Source organism: Rhinichthys klamathensis, unplaced genomic scaffold (genome assembly GCF_029890125.1).
Source record: "Rhinichthys klamathensis goyatoka isolate OS25496 unplaced genomic scaffold, OSU_Roscu_1.1 h1tg000147l_1, whole genome shotgun sequence".
In the NCBI taxonomy this organism is placed as follows: domain Eukaryota; kingdom Metazoa; phylum Chordata; class Actinopteri; order Cypriniformes; family Leuciscidae; genus Rhinichthys; species Rhinichthys klamathensis.
Genome location: NW_026606682.1, coordinates 1,554,889 through 1,573,486, shown reverse-complemented (window position 1 = coordinate 1,573,486; position 18,598 = coordinate 1,554,889). Strand labels below are relative to the sequence as shown.

Sequence of the window (18,598 nt, the reverse complement as noted above, 5' to 3'; positions counted from 1 at the left end):
ATAATAATAAGTATGATTTTTTAAATTATTATTATGACATAATGCAAATATAGTCATTGTTATGCTTCTTTGAGACATAAACAGCGCTGACCCCCTGTGAATATGTTCTTTGAACCTTGATCGCAGAGGGAAAACAGCAATCTTCATTCTGTGTCAGTGTACTTGTTGACCACACTGTGGGTAAAAACGACCTTGAGGACAATCAGAGTGCAAGTGTCCCTTGAACTCTGGGTGTGTTGTTTTTCTGGTATAAACAAACTAAGAAAAGTAAGGGACAAAGATTTATGTATCCTGGGGGACCGTAGTGTGTCCTGCAGTGAACTGTGCTGAAAGCTGTGACCTCTGTCCCTCTTTGTGTTGTGATACTAATGCACATTTATCAACACTTGTCATAACAGTGTTCATTTTAGCCTTGTTTTGCTAATTTGAAAATATATGCAAGGCCTGATAAACATCATATTTCTATAATAGAGACTCGATTTTTTTTTTTTTTTTTTTTTTTAGATTTCCTACTGTCACTTTTTGGAAAGAAATAACATGATGTCTTAGAGTGAGGGGCCGTTTACACAGCACAATTTATATCTAAAAACGGAAAACTTGTAATGCGTTTTGGCCGTTCATTCACATGGAAACAGCTAGTGGGGGCCTGTAAACGTAAACCCAATTCGTGTTTGAAAGTGCAAGTTTTTGAAAATGATACAGTTGTCGTCTCCGTGTAAACTACAAAAATGCGAATTTGTGAAAAAGGTGACATCATGCGCATGCTTACTACGTGTTCAGTCTAATCAAGGGGGTAATCCATCGACCGGAAGTTGAAGCCGGCCGGGTGCCGCCATCTTGTAGCAGAACTTCACTTGCGTTAGCATTTCCATTGACTCCCATTCATTTTGGTGTCACTTTGACAGCGAATAACTTTACATCTGAGGCGTTTAAAGACTCCATTTGTCCATTATTTATTTCTAAAGAAACACGACAATGTATAAAGGGCTCCATTACCTTCTATGTACCTTCAAAATAGTCATTACCGATTGCATCATAACCACTCGACTCTCTGTCGCGCTGTACAGAAATGACCGTACAGACAGGAGGAGAAGCTCGCAGGCAATCGGGGGGACGTCCCGTCAAGGGAGAAGCCCATAGATAATGAGTCTATTATTAATATAAAAGCAACGGAATACTTACTCCTGCTCACTCACGCCAAATAACTCTTTGCTCAAGTTCCCCGTCTCTGCAAGATTAACGTTGGCAATTTTCACCCACAGCTACTAGAAGATTAACGTCTGTCAGACAGGTTGCTCACGTCATCAAGCTTAGTTTGAGTCGGTTTGAGTCTGCGCGTCAGGAACGGAAGTGCTCAAAAATCGCTAAAAATGGGCTTCAACTGTCTCAACTGAGTTCCAATGAGATGGCTCTGTCCACTTCTTATACTGTCTATGAGTCTAATAGGCGCATAGTGTTTCTTCACAAAGTCACATCGCCAACTACTGGCCTGGCATGAATAATACAGTGTTGTCGTCTGTACTCGAAAAACGCAAAGGAAAAACATTTTCCTTTGTAGTACATCGTTTTCGTGTAAATGTACCCTACATTTTAAGTTTCTCTTTGTATTTTTGAAAAATTTAGTGTATAGTTGACAATGATGTCAAATCAAGGATCCGCACAAATGACTAAAAGCGCTGTATTATTCATGCCAGGCCAGTAGTTGGCGATGTGACTTTGGGAAGAAACACTATGCGCCTATTAGACTGAACACGTAATACGCATGCGCATGATGTCACCATTTTCACAAATTTGTGTCGGTAACGCTTCCTTTTACAGTACTTACGTGTACTTACAGTGTACTTACCTAGAAAGTACTGGCTAATATAAGGCAAGTACATGGGTTAGGGGTAGGTTCAGGGTTAGTACCTAGTTATTACCCAGTAATTATAATTACTATAATAAGTACATAGTAATTACATGGGTAATGTAGGTTTCAAAAACTTTCACTTTGCACCCGTTTTCAAAAGTTTGTTTTCAGGCCCCCAAAACACTGTTATCGTGTAAATGAACTGCCAAAATGCATAAAAAGTTTTCTGTTTTCAGTTGAAAACTTATTGTCGTGTAAATGGCCCCTTATACAGAATATCCTGGAAGTGTTGATTTTAAAACTAGAGCTTCTTTGACTTTTAATGAACTCTCTTTATCTTCGTTATATTGTCTTTTTGTTGTTTAAAGTGCTTGTTTTTATAGAAAAACTGAAAAGCGATACTGTATTTGTGTAATCTCGTATCACCTGGACGCACACAGTCTGGTCTGCTATCATAGGAAGTGGGTGAAAGGCTGTACAGTAATCCTCTAAAGCAGATACAGAAACGCTCTTAGCTGCTTAACACACGTAGTAAACGAGAGGAAGTTCAGCAGGGGACGAGACATGTGGTGATTTCAGGCAGCTTTAGCGTTCAGAAAACAGCTTACGTAACACGTGCTCTCGTCTTGTTTAGTGGCTGGCTTTTCTCCAGCGTCTGTCTCTGTACATTTTCTTCAGTGGTTCTTTGCAACAACTTAGAACCCTTTTTCGCTCTATACAAAATGTTTTTTAAGTTGAATATTCGTTACATTATAGGTTTCTTCAGGTCAGTTTATTAGTTCCAGACATCATCTGTTAACAGAAGAAGCCCATCTGGGTTCTTTGAAACAGCAGTCCATAGATGTTTTGTAACCACTGATCTTCGTAAGGTTCTACAGCATCCAAAGAAATTATTTCATGGCATCAGACTGCAAAACCTATGTGGAACCATTATTTTGAATAGCATATGTCCACTATGATGAGTCCAAAGCTGCCAGAGTTTACTGCATCTGAGTGGTTGCTTCAAAATTAGGTTATCAATAAATAAATAAGCTAATTCAATGGCATTTTTGATGGCCTGCACTCTCTGTTGTTTTCCAGGGACCGTGACAGTCTGTTACTCAGACTCAAAGTCATATGTTAATATTAAAAACATGCTAAATTAATACAAGTGTGCAGTATTACCTGAGTAGTAGCATTTATATTTATAGTATTTACAAAACAACACTTATACCTGGCCATTACACAGTTTTTTCAGGCAATATGAGAAAACAAATCTACATAATGTCTTTGACTAGAGAATGCTTCCAAAACTAGTTTTGACCAAAGTTTTGCTTACAAGTTCAAAAATATTTGGCAGTGCAAACAGGTTGACTCTCTTCAGCTGACAAGTCTGTGTTTGCCCTCTGTCGTTACGTAACCAGCCACTGGCACCATAACTGTGCCCTCTTCACCACAGTACACGTATGAAACTGCTCACTCTAGTTCTTGAAGACCTGTGAGTCTTGCTTGGCTTCTAGTACACCATCTAAAAACAAAACACATTTACTGTCAGTAAGCACTGAAGAGGTGAGTTAGCTGAGACAGATTTGATCCCCTCTACTAAAAATACTCTGTGTGACTTCATACAGCCACAAGTGGAAAACAACAACAACACCTCGTGTGTAAGCTGCGTCCAAGATGATCCTTAAGTCCTCCTGTAGTACATTTCAAACCGTGTTTTTGAGATTGTTTTAAGGAGAAAATACACAGCAAAAGTGTTGACTGATGAATTTGCACATGGTTTGTTTTAAAGCATATTACACCAAACACCACATCGACATTAAAACCCTGATTTTCAACACAGGGGGACTTCAATCCATCAATCCATCTATCTATCTATCTATCTATCTATCTATCTATCTATCTATCTATCTATCTATCTATCTATCTATCTATCTATCTATCTATCTATCTATCTATCTATCTATCTATCTATCTATCTATCTGCTATAAATATGTAGGTATAGTTCATTTTTATTAATACTTGCACGCCACTTATATACTGCAATATATAAATGTCATTGTTTTCTCTCTGTTACTTTAATGGCCAAATAGGCTACCTTGTATTTCTAAGCAGGCAGAAAATCTTATCTAGCAACATTGTTTTGACCTATTTGACTGCCTATTATCAGTACTTATTGTACTGGTTGGAGTTGTTTGACTTAATTGTGAATGTCTTGGGGTTTTTTTTCTCATGAAAAGTTGCAGAAAAAATGCTGGTTCAAAGTCTTTCTTCCCTCTCATACATTTAAGTTAGACTGGTTAAAAGTTAATCCAGGACACAGAAATATTTTCACAGGCTCCTAGTTTATTTATCAATGAAAAAGCATGAATCGGGTAGTCATTAACATTTTTATCACATTCAAATGCTTGAAATGCAATTTGTCTGAGGACAGCACTTAAATCCCATATTAAATTGTCAGCAGCAGTAATCTTATCAGATTAAGCTCACAACACTCATGCCATTTGAGATGAGTTTATTGCTGTTATTAAAATGTGAAATAAAAAGCTCCCTTCATTAATGATAGTCACATTAATGACAACGTTTGCACTTTGAACTCATCCTCACCAGTCTAAATCATCTTTCTTCTCCAGATCAGATGCACTGACATTACAGCACCACTGCAAGAGTTAAAGCTCCTCCAGTCGGACAGTTGACAGAAGCAACTGTGTACTGTTCTGCTGTTCATTGACGACAAAAGGCAAGAGTCCTGCCTCCGTCGACACCTCCACCAATCCCAGTGTGTGGAGCAGGCGAGCCTTCAGCAGCCTTCCCCAAATCTACTCTTAAAGCCCACAAGACATGATCGTGTGACAGCAGCGTAATAGCTAGCCTACTATAGAGGAGAGCATGATCTGCCATGAGACCCTTCATGTCTCAAGGGCACATTTAACGGCTAATGAAGCATTCTGCAGCGAAGAGAAACGGATCGTACTAGAACTTTAAACGGCAAGGATTAATCCGAGTTTTTTTTTAGAGAGGTAAGTTTGATTGTTTTTATGCTTTCATTTGCGCGTCGAGTAGTCGCGTGGCATGCGCGGAAACTGCGTGCAACTATTTGCTGCGTCGAAACGTGAGCCTACTGCAGAAAAAAAAAAGAAAAACAGCTAGAATTAACTATTTATTGAGTTAACTATATAAAGCGAGAGAGAGAGAGAACGAGAGTTTTAAAGGGTAGACAGGGCAGGGTAAACAAAATATTGCATATATTAAATATTTAATAGTTTATTACATAAAACATGCTCGTTGCATATTTCGAACTTTATTGTACAGTTCACATTTTGCCCGTAATTCATATTTTTAGTTATAAATAATTACAAAAGTAATAGAACAAAAACGCTTTGCATGTAGTCATGAAGTTCATTATAATAAGTACACGTTTGTAACATGAATGCTACACTTGACACTTGAATGCTAGAAAAATCACCCCACTGAGATTTTTAAGTATAATCAAAGTGACAAAGTTAATACACGGAGTAAGTTCATTGCATATTTCGACCACTTTGAAATGCATTACTGAAGTAAATCGAGTTCTGAAAACTTAGATTTTGAAAACCTTACAAACGACTGGCATGATTGTGCCAAGCTAAATAGATGGAAACACAGGCTATGTGATGTTGAACGTTAAGCAATTAGCGAGAGATTTAAAGTGTCTAAGGGTATTTAAAAAAAAAACAATGTCTCCTCCTGAGTTTGCAGTGAACACATGTGGGTGTTGACACTGCCTGTAGGTGTCAGGGTTACTCTCGGACATTCTGCAGCAGACAGGGGGCGCTAGAATCACCACTGCATTTAATCACCAATTAAAGATTTCCAGTACTGATTAATGTGCTACTTCAGCTTCCTGTGGCGATGCCTAATGACAGATCTATAGACTTAGACCTTTAGTAGTGTATATTTTAAGGATGAGTTAGACTTTCATGTTTGCTTATATAAAGATTGGGTCTAGTTGTCAATCATTACCATGAGTGAACATTACCATTTACATTTTCGCTGTTTCATGAGTTGTTTTAGATTTCATAATTGTTTTACATTTGGTAAATACTTATCATTACTTCTTATTTTTGACAGTATGTGTAAAATCTCTGTTGGAGTGGTTATTGCATTTCTGTAGCTACAGATTTTTTTTTCTTCATTTCAGTGCATGGGCCAAGGAATGCTATAATGTAATTACTAGCTTCAGTATTGAAGTTAGAATTTAGTGGTCAAATTCCCAGAAATGAACAATGTTGCTTTCTTGGATCTCTTACATACAGCTGATATGCTGATAGCAGCATTACAGTTGGTCTTTTATGCTAACAAGAAAGCATAAAAGAGTGAAAACTAAGAGAGTAAACTAAACAGAGTGAAAACTGAACATTTTTTATATCAAGTAGAACACAGACAAAAAAAAGGGAGAAAACTCTTAACTTATTGAGGATAGCTTTTTGATTAAACGATGAGTTGTCTCACACATAACAGGATCACTTAATATGCTTGGTTTCCAATTAACTAAGACTCTTTGTGTGCACACAATGCTATCTTGTCTTAATGTGATTAGCTTATAGCAAGACTTGTAGTGAGGGAGTAACATGTTCACATCCTCGTTTTAACGTTGACATACAGCTATTACAGTAAATTGTTTCCAGTGTCTCACACATCCACAAGGAAGGAGGTAATGGTAGCTTAGCCATTAGCTGCTGCTTGGCTGTTTTCTCAAATATTTTTGTGGAGTGAAACAGAGTAATTGATTGCACCGAGTATGGTAACATGCACTTTTAGAACCTGACTTCAGCTGTTTTTTGCTAAGTCATTGAATATTTGAAGGATTAAATTCACTTTGCACATCACCGAAAAAATGCCAAGGCTAATTGTAATCTGATTCACTTGTGCATACAGCTCATAATGAACGGCGTCTAGCTATCTAGGTCTGTTAACGCAGACTTCGCAAAAACGGGACTGGTATGATTTCAGTCGGATTAAATTATTACAAATTATTGTTTTAGTCTGACTGAAATTTAACTTAAAAAGTGCATGTATACATACTGACTGAGATAAAAAAAAATCTTGTCTCAAAGTCACTTCAGTTGGACAGCCATGAAAACTGTTGTACAGTAAATCACTTTAAATGTCTATTTATTGCTAATCCCAAATTTGTTTCTTGTTTTTTATAGACAGAGAAAGACCTGCATCATTCATAACAGGGAACTGTACAAGTGGCCGCCGTGCTAGGGACAGGCTGTAGCCAGGAATGGTGGATCACTTGCTGCTTGATGCAGAGACTTTCTTTCCTTACACTTGTTTGCTGCCAGCCCACAACCCATCGGATATGGTGACAGACGAGGGGGTGTACCATATGCTTCCATCTCCATTCTCAGAGGATAACCTGAGTGACTCATCTAGTCCACGTTCCTGTTCCAGCCCTGAGTCTCAGGTGTTGGGCTCTAGTTGTGGGAGTAACTCAAGTGGAGAAAGCCAAGATGGCCTTCTTGACTTCCTTCACTCTCAGTCCCTAACTTTGAGCCAAAACTTGTCCTCTTCTACCATTTTATCTCCCATGGTCCCCCCTGTCCTTCCCATGGGTCTGGCTTGGGAGTCACGACGGGACCGCACCACCAAAGAGGAGTGCTTCGAGTTCCCTGTTTTCCCTGGAGATTTGGAGGACCATGCTGGGCTACTGTTTCAGCCCACTCTGGAGGAGATCGAAGAGTTCCTAGAGGAGAACATGGAAGTGGTGGCCTTGAAGGAGGAAGCCGGTGAGGGTCTAGTGACCTGTACAAGCATCCAAGGAGCTATATCAGAACCTTGGGCCCAAAGCTTAGACCAAACAGTGCCTGTTTCAAGTGACATAGTCAACGCCATTTCTGACCCAAAAAGTGTGCAATCCACAGTCGGGGCCTCCACAAATCCTCAAAGCTCGCTGAAAAAGGAGGACTCTTCAGGGAAGGTTGTGGTGGTGGAGAATCCTAGCATGCCTGTGATCCTACAGCTTCAGCCCATTCAAGTAAAACAGGAATTGAGCCCTAAAACAGCCCCCTCGCCACCAACACCACAACCTGCCTCGGACATCAAAATAACCCAGCTCCTTGTAAACATCCAGGGTCAAACCTTCGCCCTGGTACCTCAGGTGATCCCTCAAGCCAGCCTTAACAGCTCTTCCTCCAAGTTTGTCCGTATTGCCCCGGTTCCCATTGCCGCTAAGCCCTTAGGTCTCGGGGAGAACGGAACAGGTGACGGCCAGGAAGCAGGGCTTGTAGTTGGGGGTCACAAATTCCAAAAGAGCTCAGTAGCTGATCTTATTAAAATGCACAAGTGTACTTTCCCTGGCTGTGCCAAGATGTACACCAAGAGCAGCCACCTGAAGGCCCACCTGAGGAGACACACAGGCGAGAAACCTTTTGCCTGCACTTGGCCTGGCTGTGGCTGGAGGTGAGTGTACAAGGACAGGTATCCACAACTTATACATTGTCTTTGAAAATGTTGTTTGGACAGATAAGGCAACAGATTTGTGTTCTGTACAGTTACAAATGTGATTGTTGTACACATGTTTTTTTCTTCCACTCAAACACTGAGGTTAGCTGTCAAGGTCTGTATGTGTACAAAGGGCTTTCACTCCAATAAGTTGTAGTTATTGCGAAAGCAGTGGTACATCATTATCTTTGTTGTCCATGAATGAACTTCAAACAGAGGCTACTTAGGACTCTATGTGGACTTGCCAAATCTAAAGACATGTTAGCTGCTTATTCATATTCCTTGCTTTTAAGGCATTTTGTAAATTTTAAATGTAAGTGCACACTGTTGCCATGAACCAATTACTTTAGAAGTGTCCAATCCTGCTCTTGGAGGGCCAATGTTCTGCAGAGTTTAGCTCCAACCTAATCCAACACACTTGGTTGGAAGTTTCTAGTAATCCTGAGCTAAACTCTGCAGGAATAGTGTCCCTCCAGGAGCAGGATTGGACACCCCTGAATTGCATGAGCTGATTCACAAGAATGCATCAGACTTTCCAATGTAACGTAAAGGATAGCTTGTACAGTTTAGTAAGCAAGTTTGGTTACTACCTTTACTTGAAAGGCTGTAATGTTGCATTTAAAATACAATGCGATTTAACATGCAATCGGGGCATGCTACAACACTACTTGTTGAATATTTTAGCATGTTTCTGCAAAAACCTATACTATTTTGATAGTATAGTTACTATAACATTATACTATAAGTTATACTATACTATAACAGCTGAACTATGATCACGTTAGTGATAAAAGTAGTTTAGTTCGTAGCGTTGCTACTTTACTCCCCCAACATTGCTTGATAATCACTTTGTATTGTAGCTGTAAATTTCATTCACAATTTGTCCTTAGATTTTGGGTCTTGTTTTGTGTTATCGCTGCTGTTTGCAGATTAGATAAAGTCTTTGAAGAGGCAGACTTTGCCCTATTCACTGCTTCATTTGTTTACTCTTAGTCTATGTCCACCTCCAATCTTTCTGAACAGGCCTGGATACTGTGTAAAGTGCACCAGAAGTTGTAGTGAGGTCAGGATTGACAGGATAGATAAAGTTTCAAGTGCCGGTCTTTGACAGAGACGAGTTTGGTTCTTATATTTTTGTATGCTTGTGGGTGATGTTTACTCTGAAGTGTAATCTTCAAATGATTGATTGCATTAGTTGTCAAGTTTGAGTAACTACATTCTTCAAGCACTTGGTCGTAGTAGTATCCCTGATTTAGCTATTACCAGGTTCCAAGTCCCTCTTTCAGATGTCAGTTTTTTTAAATGATCCACTGGTTTGTCTAGTTTCATGTCCGACTCTGTAAGATTACCTAATTATCAGCCCCCCCAGACCCCCCAGAGAGGTCTGTTATCAGTGACCTTGGTTAGCCTGGCTTCTGGATAGCAGTTGGCAGTGACTGTCCTTCAGCAGTCTGAGAGTCTGATTGAGGTCTCCGGGACACTGTAAGGAAATGGATGTAGGAAAGAAAGCAACAGAAGAATGCCCCATTGGCTGCCTCAAGCCTGGCTTCAGCAATGCTTTGCCTGCATTTTTAGCATTCCTTTGGTACTCCGCAAATAAAAGTGTCCAAGTGACACAAACACAAAAAACCATGCTCACACTTAGATTGGAAATTTCTTAGACCCAAAAGCACTCACAATAGCTTTAAACATGGTACTTGACTGGAAAACACACCAGTTGGCTTAGCTGCAGCATGCTAACGTCTTTGCACACACGTCCTGTGCTTTGCTACTTCTCTTAGAGGGCCATACACCTGGAAACAAACCAGGAAGTACATACTTTATTTTATACAACTTGCACACAAAGGTTAATAGAGGACAAAACCTGCATGAAAAGCTGCAATGGAACTGATATAGTTTGCAGTATCAACATATGCGTGTAAGAGAGCAAACCAAAGTGCTCATCTGGTTTTGAAATGGAAAATGCAGATTTGGAATTCAGTTGAGGGCGTAATAGATTGCAAATGAATAACTCTGTCCACAATGCAAAAATGTGTGCATTTGAATGGAAGTTAGTTAATAGCATGCTGTAGAGCGTGCTGGAACAGCTCTGTTTGTGAGCTCTGACGTCCAACAAGGAGGGGCACCTCGTCCCATCCTATCCCACAGGGCAACAATTAGTCCACCACCATCCCATCCCAACATGCTTCAAAGACTTACTCGCATACCATGCATGCGATATTACAGAATGAGAGATACTTTGTCAGTCAAAAAAACATCACAGTTTGCTTGGCATCATACAGTAGTTAACCTATGCTATGTGAGTAAGATGTTGATATCGTCTCTTTTGAGTATGAAATGAGAATCATCTTGTTAGTTTTGTTAGTCATGTTGTCGCTGCAGGGGTTTTATTTTTGGATTGAGCACAAAGCTAGTGCATTACTGTTAGCATAGCTGCAACTGTACTTTTCCTGTCTAAGCTTGTTGTAAAACTGGAAGAAAAGCCTAGCTGGAGAGAGAGAGAGAGAGAGACTGTTTTTTATAGCCTTGCAAATACTCTACACATGTTCCCGGTACATTAGAAACAGATACTACCTCGCCTATGGCTCCATGTGGGCATGGGGTTGAGCAAGAGTTTGTTCTCCTGGTTTTCTCATTTCAGAAAGAAGTACACACTATCTTCAGATGCTTTTTATTGAGTAAGATATGTATTGGTAGTATAAAGGTAGTGTAAAGTTGACAGTATACCAGGGATGTAATATAACTAATTTCCCAGGAGTCTCTATTACTTTGGTCTGTGCAGGGTATATGGTATAACTTGAGAAAGAGAGAACTGCAAATTGAGTTAAAGAAAATGCTTCCATATTTTCTAAAATAGAAGAAGGAAGAAAAAAAGACTGTGTGTTTTCCTCCTCCTGGGTCTTGGTTCTTTTAGTTGCTTTCAGAAAACATTAACAGTCGTAAATGTGGTGCAAATCTACTTTTGGAACTTGAGCACTGGGTTAAGCGCCAAGTTAAATATAGTTGCTCATTAGATCTGCTCCGAGCTCAAACCATTTGCTGCTCAGTTGTGAAGACACTGAGCAATTGTTTGACAGTTTTAATGTACATTGCATGCAGTCCCTATCAAACTATTCAACTCGAAAAGCCTGTGAAAAGGATTTCACTCTCACTGATTCAGTGCTCTTCATTTTGTTACTCAGTAACTCCAGCACTATTTTTACCCTTTGTCTGATTTCACAGCAACGATTGCTTTTACAAAATCACAAATACAAGGGAAGACACTGGGACAGAGACAAAACGATGTGCGGGTTTATTAATGTGAATAATGAGCTCTCTTGTCCAAGTAGGCTTTGATTTATTGTTTTGTATTTTCAAAATGCATGACTTCTTTTCACAAACTTTTATTCCATAATCTGATGCATTTCTTCATTAAAAAAAGGGATAATCAATTAGAAAAAACGAAATCCTGAAACTGTGGCGTAACATTGGATAATGGTTTTAAAAAGAAAGAGGATAGTTGTTTCAGAAGTGGACATACTTGAATGATTACGAAGATTACCTTGATTTCAAAGACGAGGAACATACAGAGTAAATAAGGACCATGTCGTCTTCAAAACAACTGTAACTGAAGCACTTAGGCCCTCTGCCTTTTTTAAGACACGGTCATAAATCAAAATACAAACGAAAGCAAAAAGCCAAGTAGTGCAGTGCTTTTCACAATGCAAGAGGTATAAAAAAAATGCAAAACATGAATCAGATAAGTGCACAAACATTGATATTTGGCTTTATCTCTGGATTCTTCTTGCAGATTCTCCCGGTCGGACGAGCTGTCACGGCATCGTCGGTCTCACTCTGGAGTTAAGCCCTACCAGTGCCCTGTCTGCGAGAAGAAATTTGCCCGCAGCGATCACCTGTCCAAACATATCAAAGTCCATCGCTTTCCACGAAGCAGCAGGACAGCGCGCACTGCACACTGACCCCACACAGGCCCCCTCCATGGAGAGAGATAGAGATAGAAAGAACGGACGAACAAAACAAAGAGAGAGAGAAGGACAGAATAATTTGTGGTACTGTGATAATTTATTACGTGAGGCTTGGATGAACTGAAGAAGAGTTTGTTCTGAAACTGTTACTTGACTTGTCGGCCTCACAGATGTTGTAAGCTTCGTAGATTGTATTTTTGTAGTGTTCATGATTGTTTTCTATGTTCCGAGAACAAATTTTTTTGCAACATGTAACATTCAAAGTATTTTTTTGTTGTACTTTGAGGTATGAATTGTTGATGCATCTGCCAGTCATCAACATTCCTTGCTCAATATCACGATAAAGTCGCTTCTTTTTGCCAACGTAACGCGTTTAGCTCCTCTAAACCAAAAAAAAAAAAACTCGGGTTCATTTGAACTACTGATCATTGGTAGGACTGTGCCATTATAAGCTATTGGCAAACATGGAGGCTTTTCCTCTTGACTTTCAGTTGTATGCTAGTAAACTGTGAAACGCCTCTTGGACAGACCATGGAGCGAATCAACGGAAGTCAAAACACGCACATTTGTCATATGTGAATTGGCCTCATGATCAGTATTGAAATTTTTCCCCTTATGTTGTCAATACAAAACCTTTCTTCTTTTCATTTTTGTCATTTTATTGGTTGCTTTCATCATAAAAAAAACAACAACCTTCCATGCCTTTCTCTAATCTAAATGTTTGCAGCTGGGGCCAAGGCATTTGTGGTGAAGTGTTTGCGGTTAGAAAATATTTTTGACAGCAATGCAACACATTTTACATCTGAGAAATCCCATGATCCAAGTCAGTCAGTTGATGACTAAGCTAGGTCAAAACACACGTATCAACCATTTCTAACCTGCCTCAAACAGTCCTTTTGACCTGGGACTACTTCACGATCTGCCAAAATGTCTCCGCGAGACAGGCTTGAATGACAGAAACTGGAATTGCAAGGTGCTAACCGGCCCTCAACCGCGAGCTCCTGCACAGGGGACTCTTGCAGCTCAAATCCTCATGCTAGGGAAATGTAGTCTGGAACTCATCTGGAGTTCAGAGAGGACATTCTTCATGGGAACTGTAGTCATGGACACAGCTTGACTACTGATAGGGCATGCTGACCATGTGTTCGCTAAAGAATGCGACGTGCGGGATGCTGATAGTTAATGCTAATATTTAACTAAATCATACCGTGTTGTATAATTGGATTTTTAGCAGAGCTTCGGATCAACCTTGGCAATGCAATCTGTTCTATGCAATCTGTTTTTGCCAAAACAATAGCCTGAATGGAAACAAGTACAAAGTTACCCAGAGTGCCTCAGGTGATGAATCAACTTGTTGCACTACAACTTTGTACTGCACCAACAGGCACAACAGCCAGCGGTACCTATAGATGCATCCACACGTATAGTGTGATGACAGGAACTCTAGAGTTTAAAGAACCAATCATCTTTTCTGGTTCTCTACTTGTGCTCCGATTTGACTGTGGTTTAGAGGAACACGATTATGGTATCATTTTGCTGCTCTGCTTATAATATTTAGCAACTGTTGTGGTCAGGAAATCTGATCTCAGATCCGACATCGCAGAGCGAGAAGAAACTAGAACCACTCAGACCTCTCGCAGACCAGAAGATTCCTCTAGGAATGAAGGAAACGCATTTGTCTACATACAGTATATAAATGTTTTGCTGCTGTTGGTGCCTGTTTAACATACAAACCAGTGCCAAACATGTTTTTGTTGCTCGCGCAAAGAGTCCATGATTGGTTCCGTTGTTCAAAACCCCACGCACTTAAAACACAGAAAGATTACGTCACGAGTAACACAGACACCCAGGCGGAGGCTGCGTACTGTTAGTGATGCATTCCTCGCCGTCTACATGAAAGTCTAGGTGAAATCGGTGCTTATGGCCAACATTGAATGTATGTATACTGTATGTACAGACTTTGTACAAAATGTTGTTGGATCAGAGAGTACCGGATATTCTTTTACTGACGTATCTCATTTCTTTGATTGTATAAATGTCCCCTGTAAAATGTAAACCAATGTACATAATAACAATTCAATATATATATAAATATTATATATTTTTCTTGATATACATCAGATGCATTTACAAATAAATTGAAAATAAGAACTTTTTGTTTTCGAGTTACTCTGTTTTCTTGTAGCTTAGGCTCGAAACATACTGAAGTGTGTGAATGCAAATGCAAAAAGCTTCATGATCGATTTGATGTGAATGGAAACACAGCTGTGCACTGCATTGTCTGTTAGCGCAAACTTATTCGAACGACTAGATTTTGTGCAATTTGCAGAGTGCATTTTGCAGAGTAATTGAATTAAAATAGATGCGATTTCTTTGTGCACTTGTGTAGAGTATATTTCTGGCTTCTTAGAATGACTCATGGCCTCATACCAGTGATGTCTAATTATAGTTGTACCCATTCAAAAATACTATGTAAGGGGTCGAGAGAGAAATCGTGCCTTATAATTCCAACTCCTACATTGAAACCACTCACTTCCTAAAGAAAGAAAGCATTTAAGCAGCCATGTGCTTTTCTTTTTAACAACAGAGTATAAGTGAGCCAAACAGTAAAGGTTAATATGTCATAAAATATCTTTAGTAGATCTGTTAAATATTTTACAGATGAACCATGTTTGACACTCATAATCTGATGCTGATAAAAGATTTATTTTAGGACCACAGCATTTTCATTTATATATTTTTCGACTATTTTATGGAAGCTTGATTCCGCCACTGAAAAAAACAACAACGTAATTGCGAGAATTGCGAGATATAAACTTGCAAAACAAGTTTTTTTTTTCTCAGAATTGGACTTTATAATTTGCAATTGCGAGTTTTTATGACTATTTTATCAGAATTTCGAGATTTAAACTCACAATAGCAAGAAAAAGTCCGAATTGTGAGTTTATATCTCGCAATTCTGACTTTATAACTCGCAATTGCAAGTTTATATCTTGAAATTCTGAGAAGATATAAGATATATATTCAGAATTGTGAGATAAAAAGTCGCAATTATCTTTTAAATTGTTTTATTCATGGTGGAAAAAAGCTTCCATAAAGTATTAACTTTTTATAATATATATATATATTTTTTATAATAATACATACAGTATATATATAAAAAACTCAATAAATATATGTACGGTTTCAAAAAGCTTAATACCTGATTTTTTTTTTGTGTTTATTTTGTTTGTTGGATTTTTGTGTTTATTCCCTTGTAGGGAACGACTGCTTGTACTGTAGTCCGCAACATAATCAGATTCATTAACATCTAAACAACATCTCAAACAAGAACAACAACCAATAGTACAGGAGTCCAGTGCATGTTGTTTAAGCTGAGTCACCCAGGATAAGGACATATTGAGTATGATGCTCGTGAAGAGCCCTGATGTTTATGGCTGACAACTCCAATTTATGTTGCTCCCTTCACAAGCCCCCAACCACATGTGGCACTCCTAAAGATGAGAGGGAGGGAGTCAGGAAGAGAAGAATGCAGTGAAGTGATTCTCTTTTTACGGCCATCTGTTGGACATGCTCACTGGTATGAAGGCGATCCTCAGTAGATTGCCAATATCTCCAGACGTTAGCTAATATGACTGATCTTGGACCTGTTTGACCATAAACGGCAGTCCTGTCAGGATGACTCCAGATTTGGTTCTCGAAAATGTAATGTTTTTAAAAAAAAATTGTTTTCTATCATGAGGTCTTAGAGGAGAGTCAGCTGTTTACAGAGTGCTGGCAAATTTAGGTTCATAGTAAGAAATTAACTTTCAGTGGATCGTTTGCAGCAATGAATAGTGCACTTATTGCATTTAATCCACCTATTCTATTCTATGTCAGCAAGTACTTTGAGCTTCTTGATTTATTACAGTATACTATCCGGGCAACTTATTAAATGAACGTGTTTTATGATTTTATTCTGGTTTTAAGCTATTAATCAGTCTTCCCGTGGTGGCTTCAACACTCACAGTGGTTTAACTATGTTTCCTCAGCTCTCCGGGTCTTGCTGTGCTCTGGGAAACGCAATGGTCTTCCAGCCATTTGACAGATTTATTTTTGGAGCATTTGCCGTTGTTGGAAAGAGTAGATCCATCTGTCATGACACCAAGGTAACTTTGGGTCAAGCGCATGACAGGTCAGAGGAAATGATGTGGTGACTTATTTTATTAACGATTAAATGGAGTTGCTTACAAATGAGGCATTCATTGAAACCAGAATAAGGATGCATTTTCCATTTGGTACATTTCTGTAAGATTTTAAACATTGAGCAATGTTGCAGTCAATGGGCAACCAGGTGAGATCTAAAGTATCCAGATATACATTTGTTGCCCATTCTTAATGGGAAAGTGCCCGGAAACATTGCTCAAAAAAGTTGCCCCACCTTTAGGCAATGAATGTCTTTAAATGTTAATCAATTGCATTGTGCAATTTACAATAAAATACTAATACAAATTAATATGTTGTGAACAGGTGGAACATTTAAAATCAAATTGCTGCTCTTCCTGTTATTAATGTTATGGCCTTCTTTAATTGAGAACAATATGACATCTATAGTGGAAGAAATTAAGTATTAAAAATATTAAATATTTGCTAAAATAGTAGAAATAAATAATTGATGTTTTTATTTATTAATATATATATATATATATATATATATATATATACGAGTGTGTGTGTGTTTGTGAGAAGGGGGAGATTTATGCTCAAATTATGTCACGTCCTTTTTTATTTTTAAAAGTAGTGATAAACCAAAATTCAAGGACGAAATATTTTTTATAAAAAACTGATTGATAGTGTTTGTTTTAAATTCATTTTAATTTCATAATTTTTAATAGCATTTTATTATAAAATAAAATTAAAATCTTATTAATACACTAAATAATATTTCTATAATATATAATATAAAAGTTCTGAATAATAATAATACAATACATTAATAATGTAATATATTTTCTATGACTGGCTATACATGTAAACATAAAAAAATTAAAAAGTATTCCTTCACATGAACTAATATTTTTATAGTAAAACAAGTTTATAATATATCTTCATTCAATTATTCTAAATGAACATTCTCCTCCTAAAAAAGCAGAGCATTTTTAATTCTCAGTGGAAGCTGACAGCTTTAGTTTGAAAAACGACTTATTGGTGTGCATGTGTGAGATGATTTATGAATACTCCTGCACATATTGCTTTGCTTTTGTTCCCTCTGCACAGGATTTCATTATAACTCACAGCTTTGCGGTGAACATTTGTAGGATTCTCAATCGAACCTCTGACCGCAACATTACCATCAGATTCATCCCAGATAATAAAACACAGATTTGAACATTGTTGCTGTGGTCAGTATTCTGAAGGCTCTCTCTCTCTGCTATTCAGTTTTCATGTTGTCATATCCAAACTTCATGCGGACGGGATTCTTTTTGTCTTGCAGGAGGGATCAGAATTTTAGATCCAAGTCCAAAGGATATAAATGTGTATAAACTCGATCTCTTCATCGAGATCTCAGTCTAGAAACATCTTGAAGGAACGGAGAAGATGTTGGCAGTTCCTCTCCCCTCTGTTTCCAGCCTGAGACGCATTCTTTTCTTCCGGTAATAAACTTGTCTATCCCTCTAATTTACTGTGAGTCTGAAGGGATGACGGCAAAGCCTGGTTTGCTGCAGTCACTTTGTGCACAAAATGTTTTCTGTGTTCACATACAAGAAATGAACTTGAATACATCGGTGCACAGCTGCATGGGGAGCATTCTCAAAGTTCTGAACAAATAGAACGCCTATTCAAAGTTATCTGGTCTTTAATAATCTTCTCAAAACATTAACAAAGACATTATACATCGTTCATGAAGCATTTTTTTTCTGAAACGTTTTAGTTGGACGTTCATCTAATGTTATTTAAATGTTACTAAAAAGATATTGTACTAAAGTAAGTAAAATTTAGTTCATTGAACTTAAAAATTTGAATTAAAGGGATATTTCACCCAAAATCTAAATGTTGTCATCATTTACTTACCCTCAAGTTGATTCAAACCTGTATGAGTTTCTTTCTTCTGATGAACACAATAGAAGATATTTTAAAGAATGTTGGTAACCCAACAGTTGACGGAACTCATTGACTTCCATATACGATGGAAGTCAATGGCTACGGCAACTCTTTGATTACCAACATTCTTTAAATGACCTTCTTTTGTATTCATCAGAAGAAAGAAACTCATATTATGTATATAAAACGTAGGTAAATGGACTTGAACTTCTATAATTCTGTATTTATGAC

General features: G+C 38.2%; 1 protein-coding gene and 1 long non-coding RNA gene across 4 annotated transcripts; both read left to right on the top strand.

Moving 5' to 3' along the window:
* The first annotated feature begins 4,516 nt into the window (after positions 1–4,516).
* On the top strand, positions 4,517–12,978 carry klf15 (Kruppel like factor 15). 3 transcript variants are annotated; one of them, XM_056257937.1, is made up of 3 exons: positions 4,517–4,852; positions 7,025–8,279; positions 12,112–12,978. In XM_056257937.1, exons 2-3 carry the CDS (start codon positions 7,102–7,104, stop codon positions 12,278–12,280), a joined length of 1,347 nt encoding a protein of 448 aa, XP_056113912.1. In that variant the 5' UTR covers positions 4,517–4,852; positions 7,025–7,101; the 3' UTR covers positions 12,281–12,978. The 3 variants fall into 3 exon arrangements, with proteins under 3 accessions (XP_056113912.1, XP_056113913.1, XP_056113914.1); XM_056257938.1 differs by having other exon boundaries at positions 4,517–4,856; XM_056257939.1 differs by lacking the exon at positions 4,517–4,852 and having other exon boundaries at positions 6,983–8,279.
* A 3,041-nt stretch (positions 12,979–16,019) lies between these two features.
* Positions 16,020–18,054, top strand: LOC130090529 (uncharacterized). The gene is made up of 3 exons (XR_008807706.1): positions 16,020–16,434; positions 17,543–17,671; positions 17,760–18,054. It is a non-coding gene; the product is annotated as an uncharacterized LOC130090529 (long non-coding RNA).
* Positions 18,055–18,598: the final 544 nt, after the last annotated feature.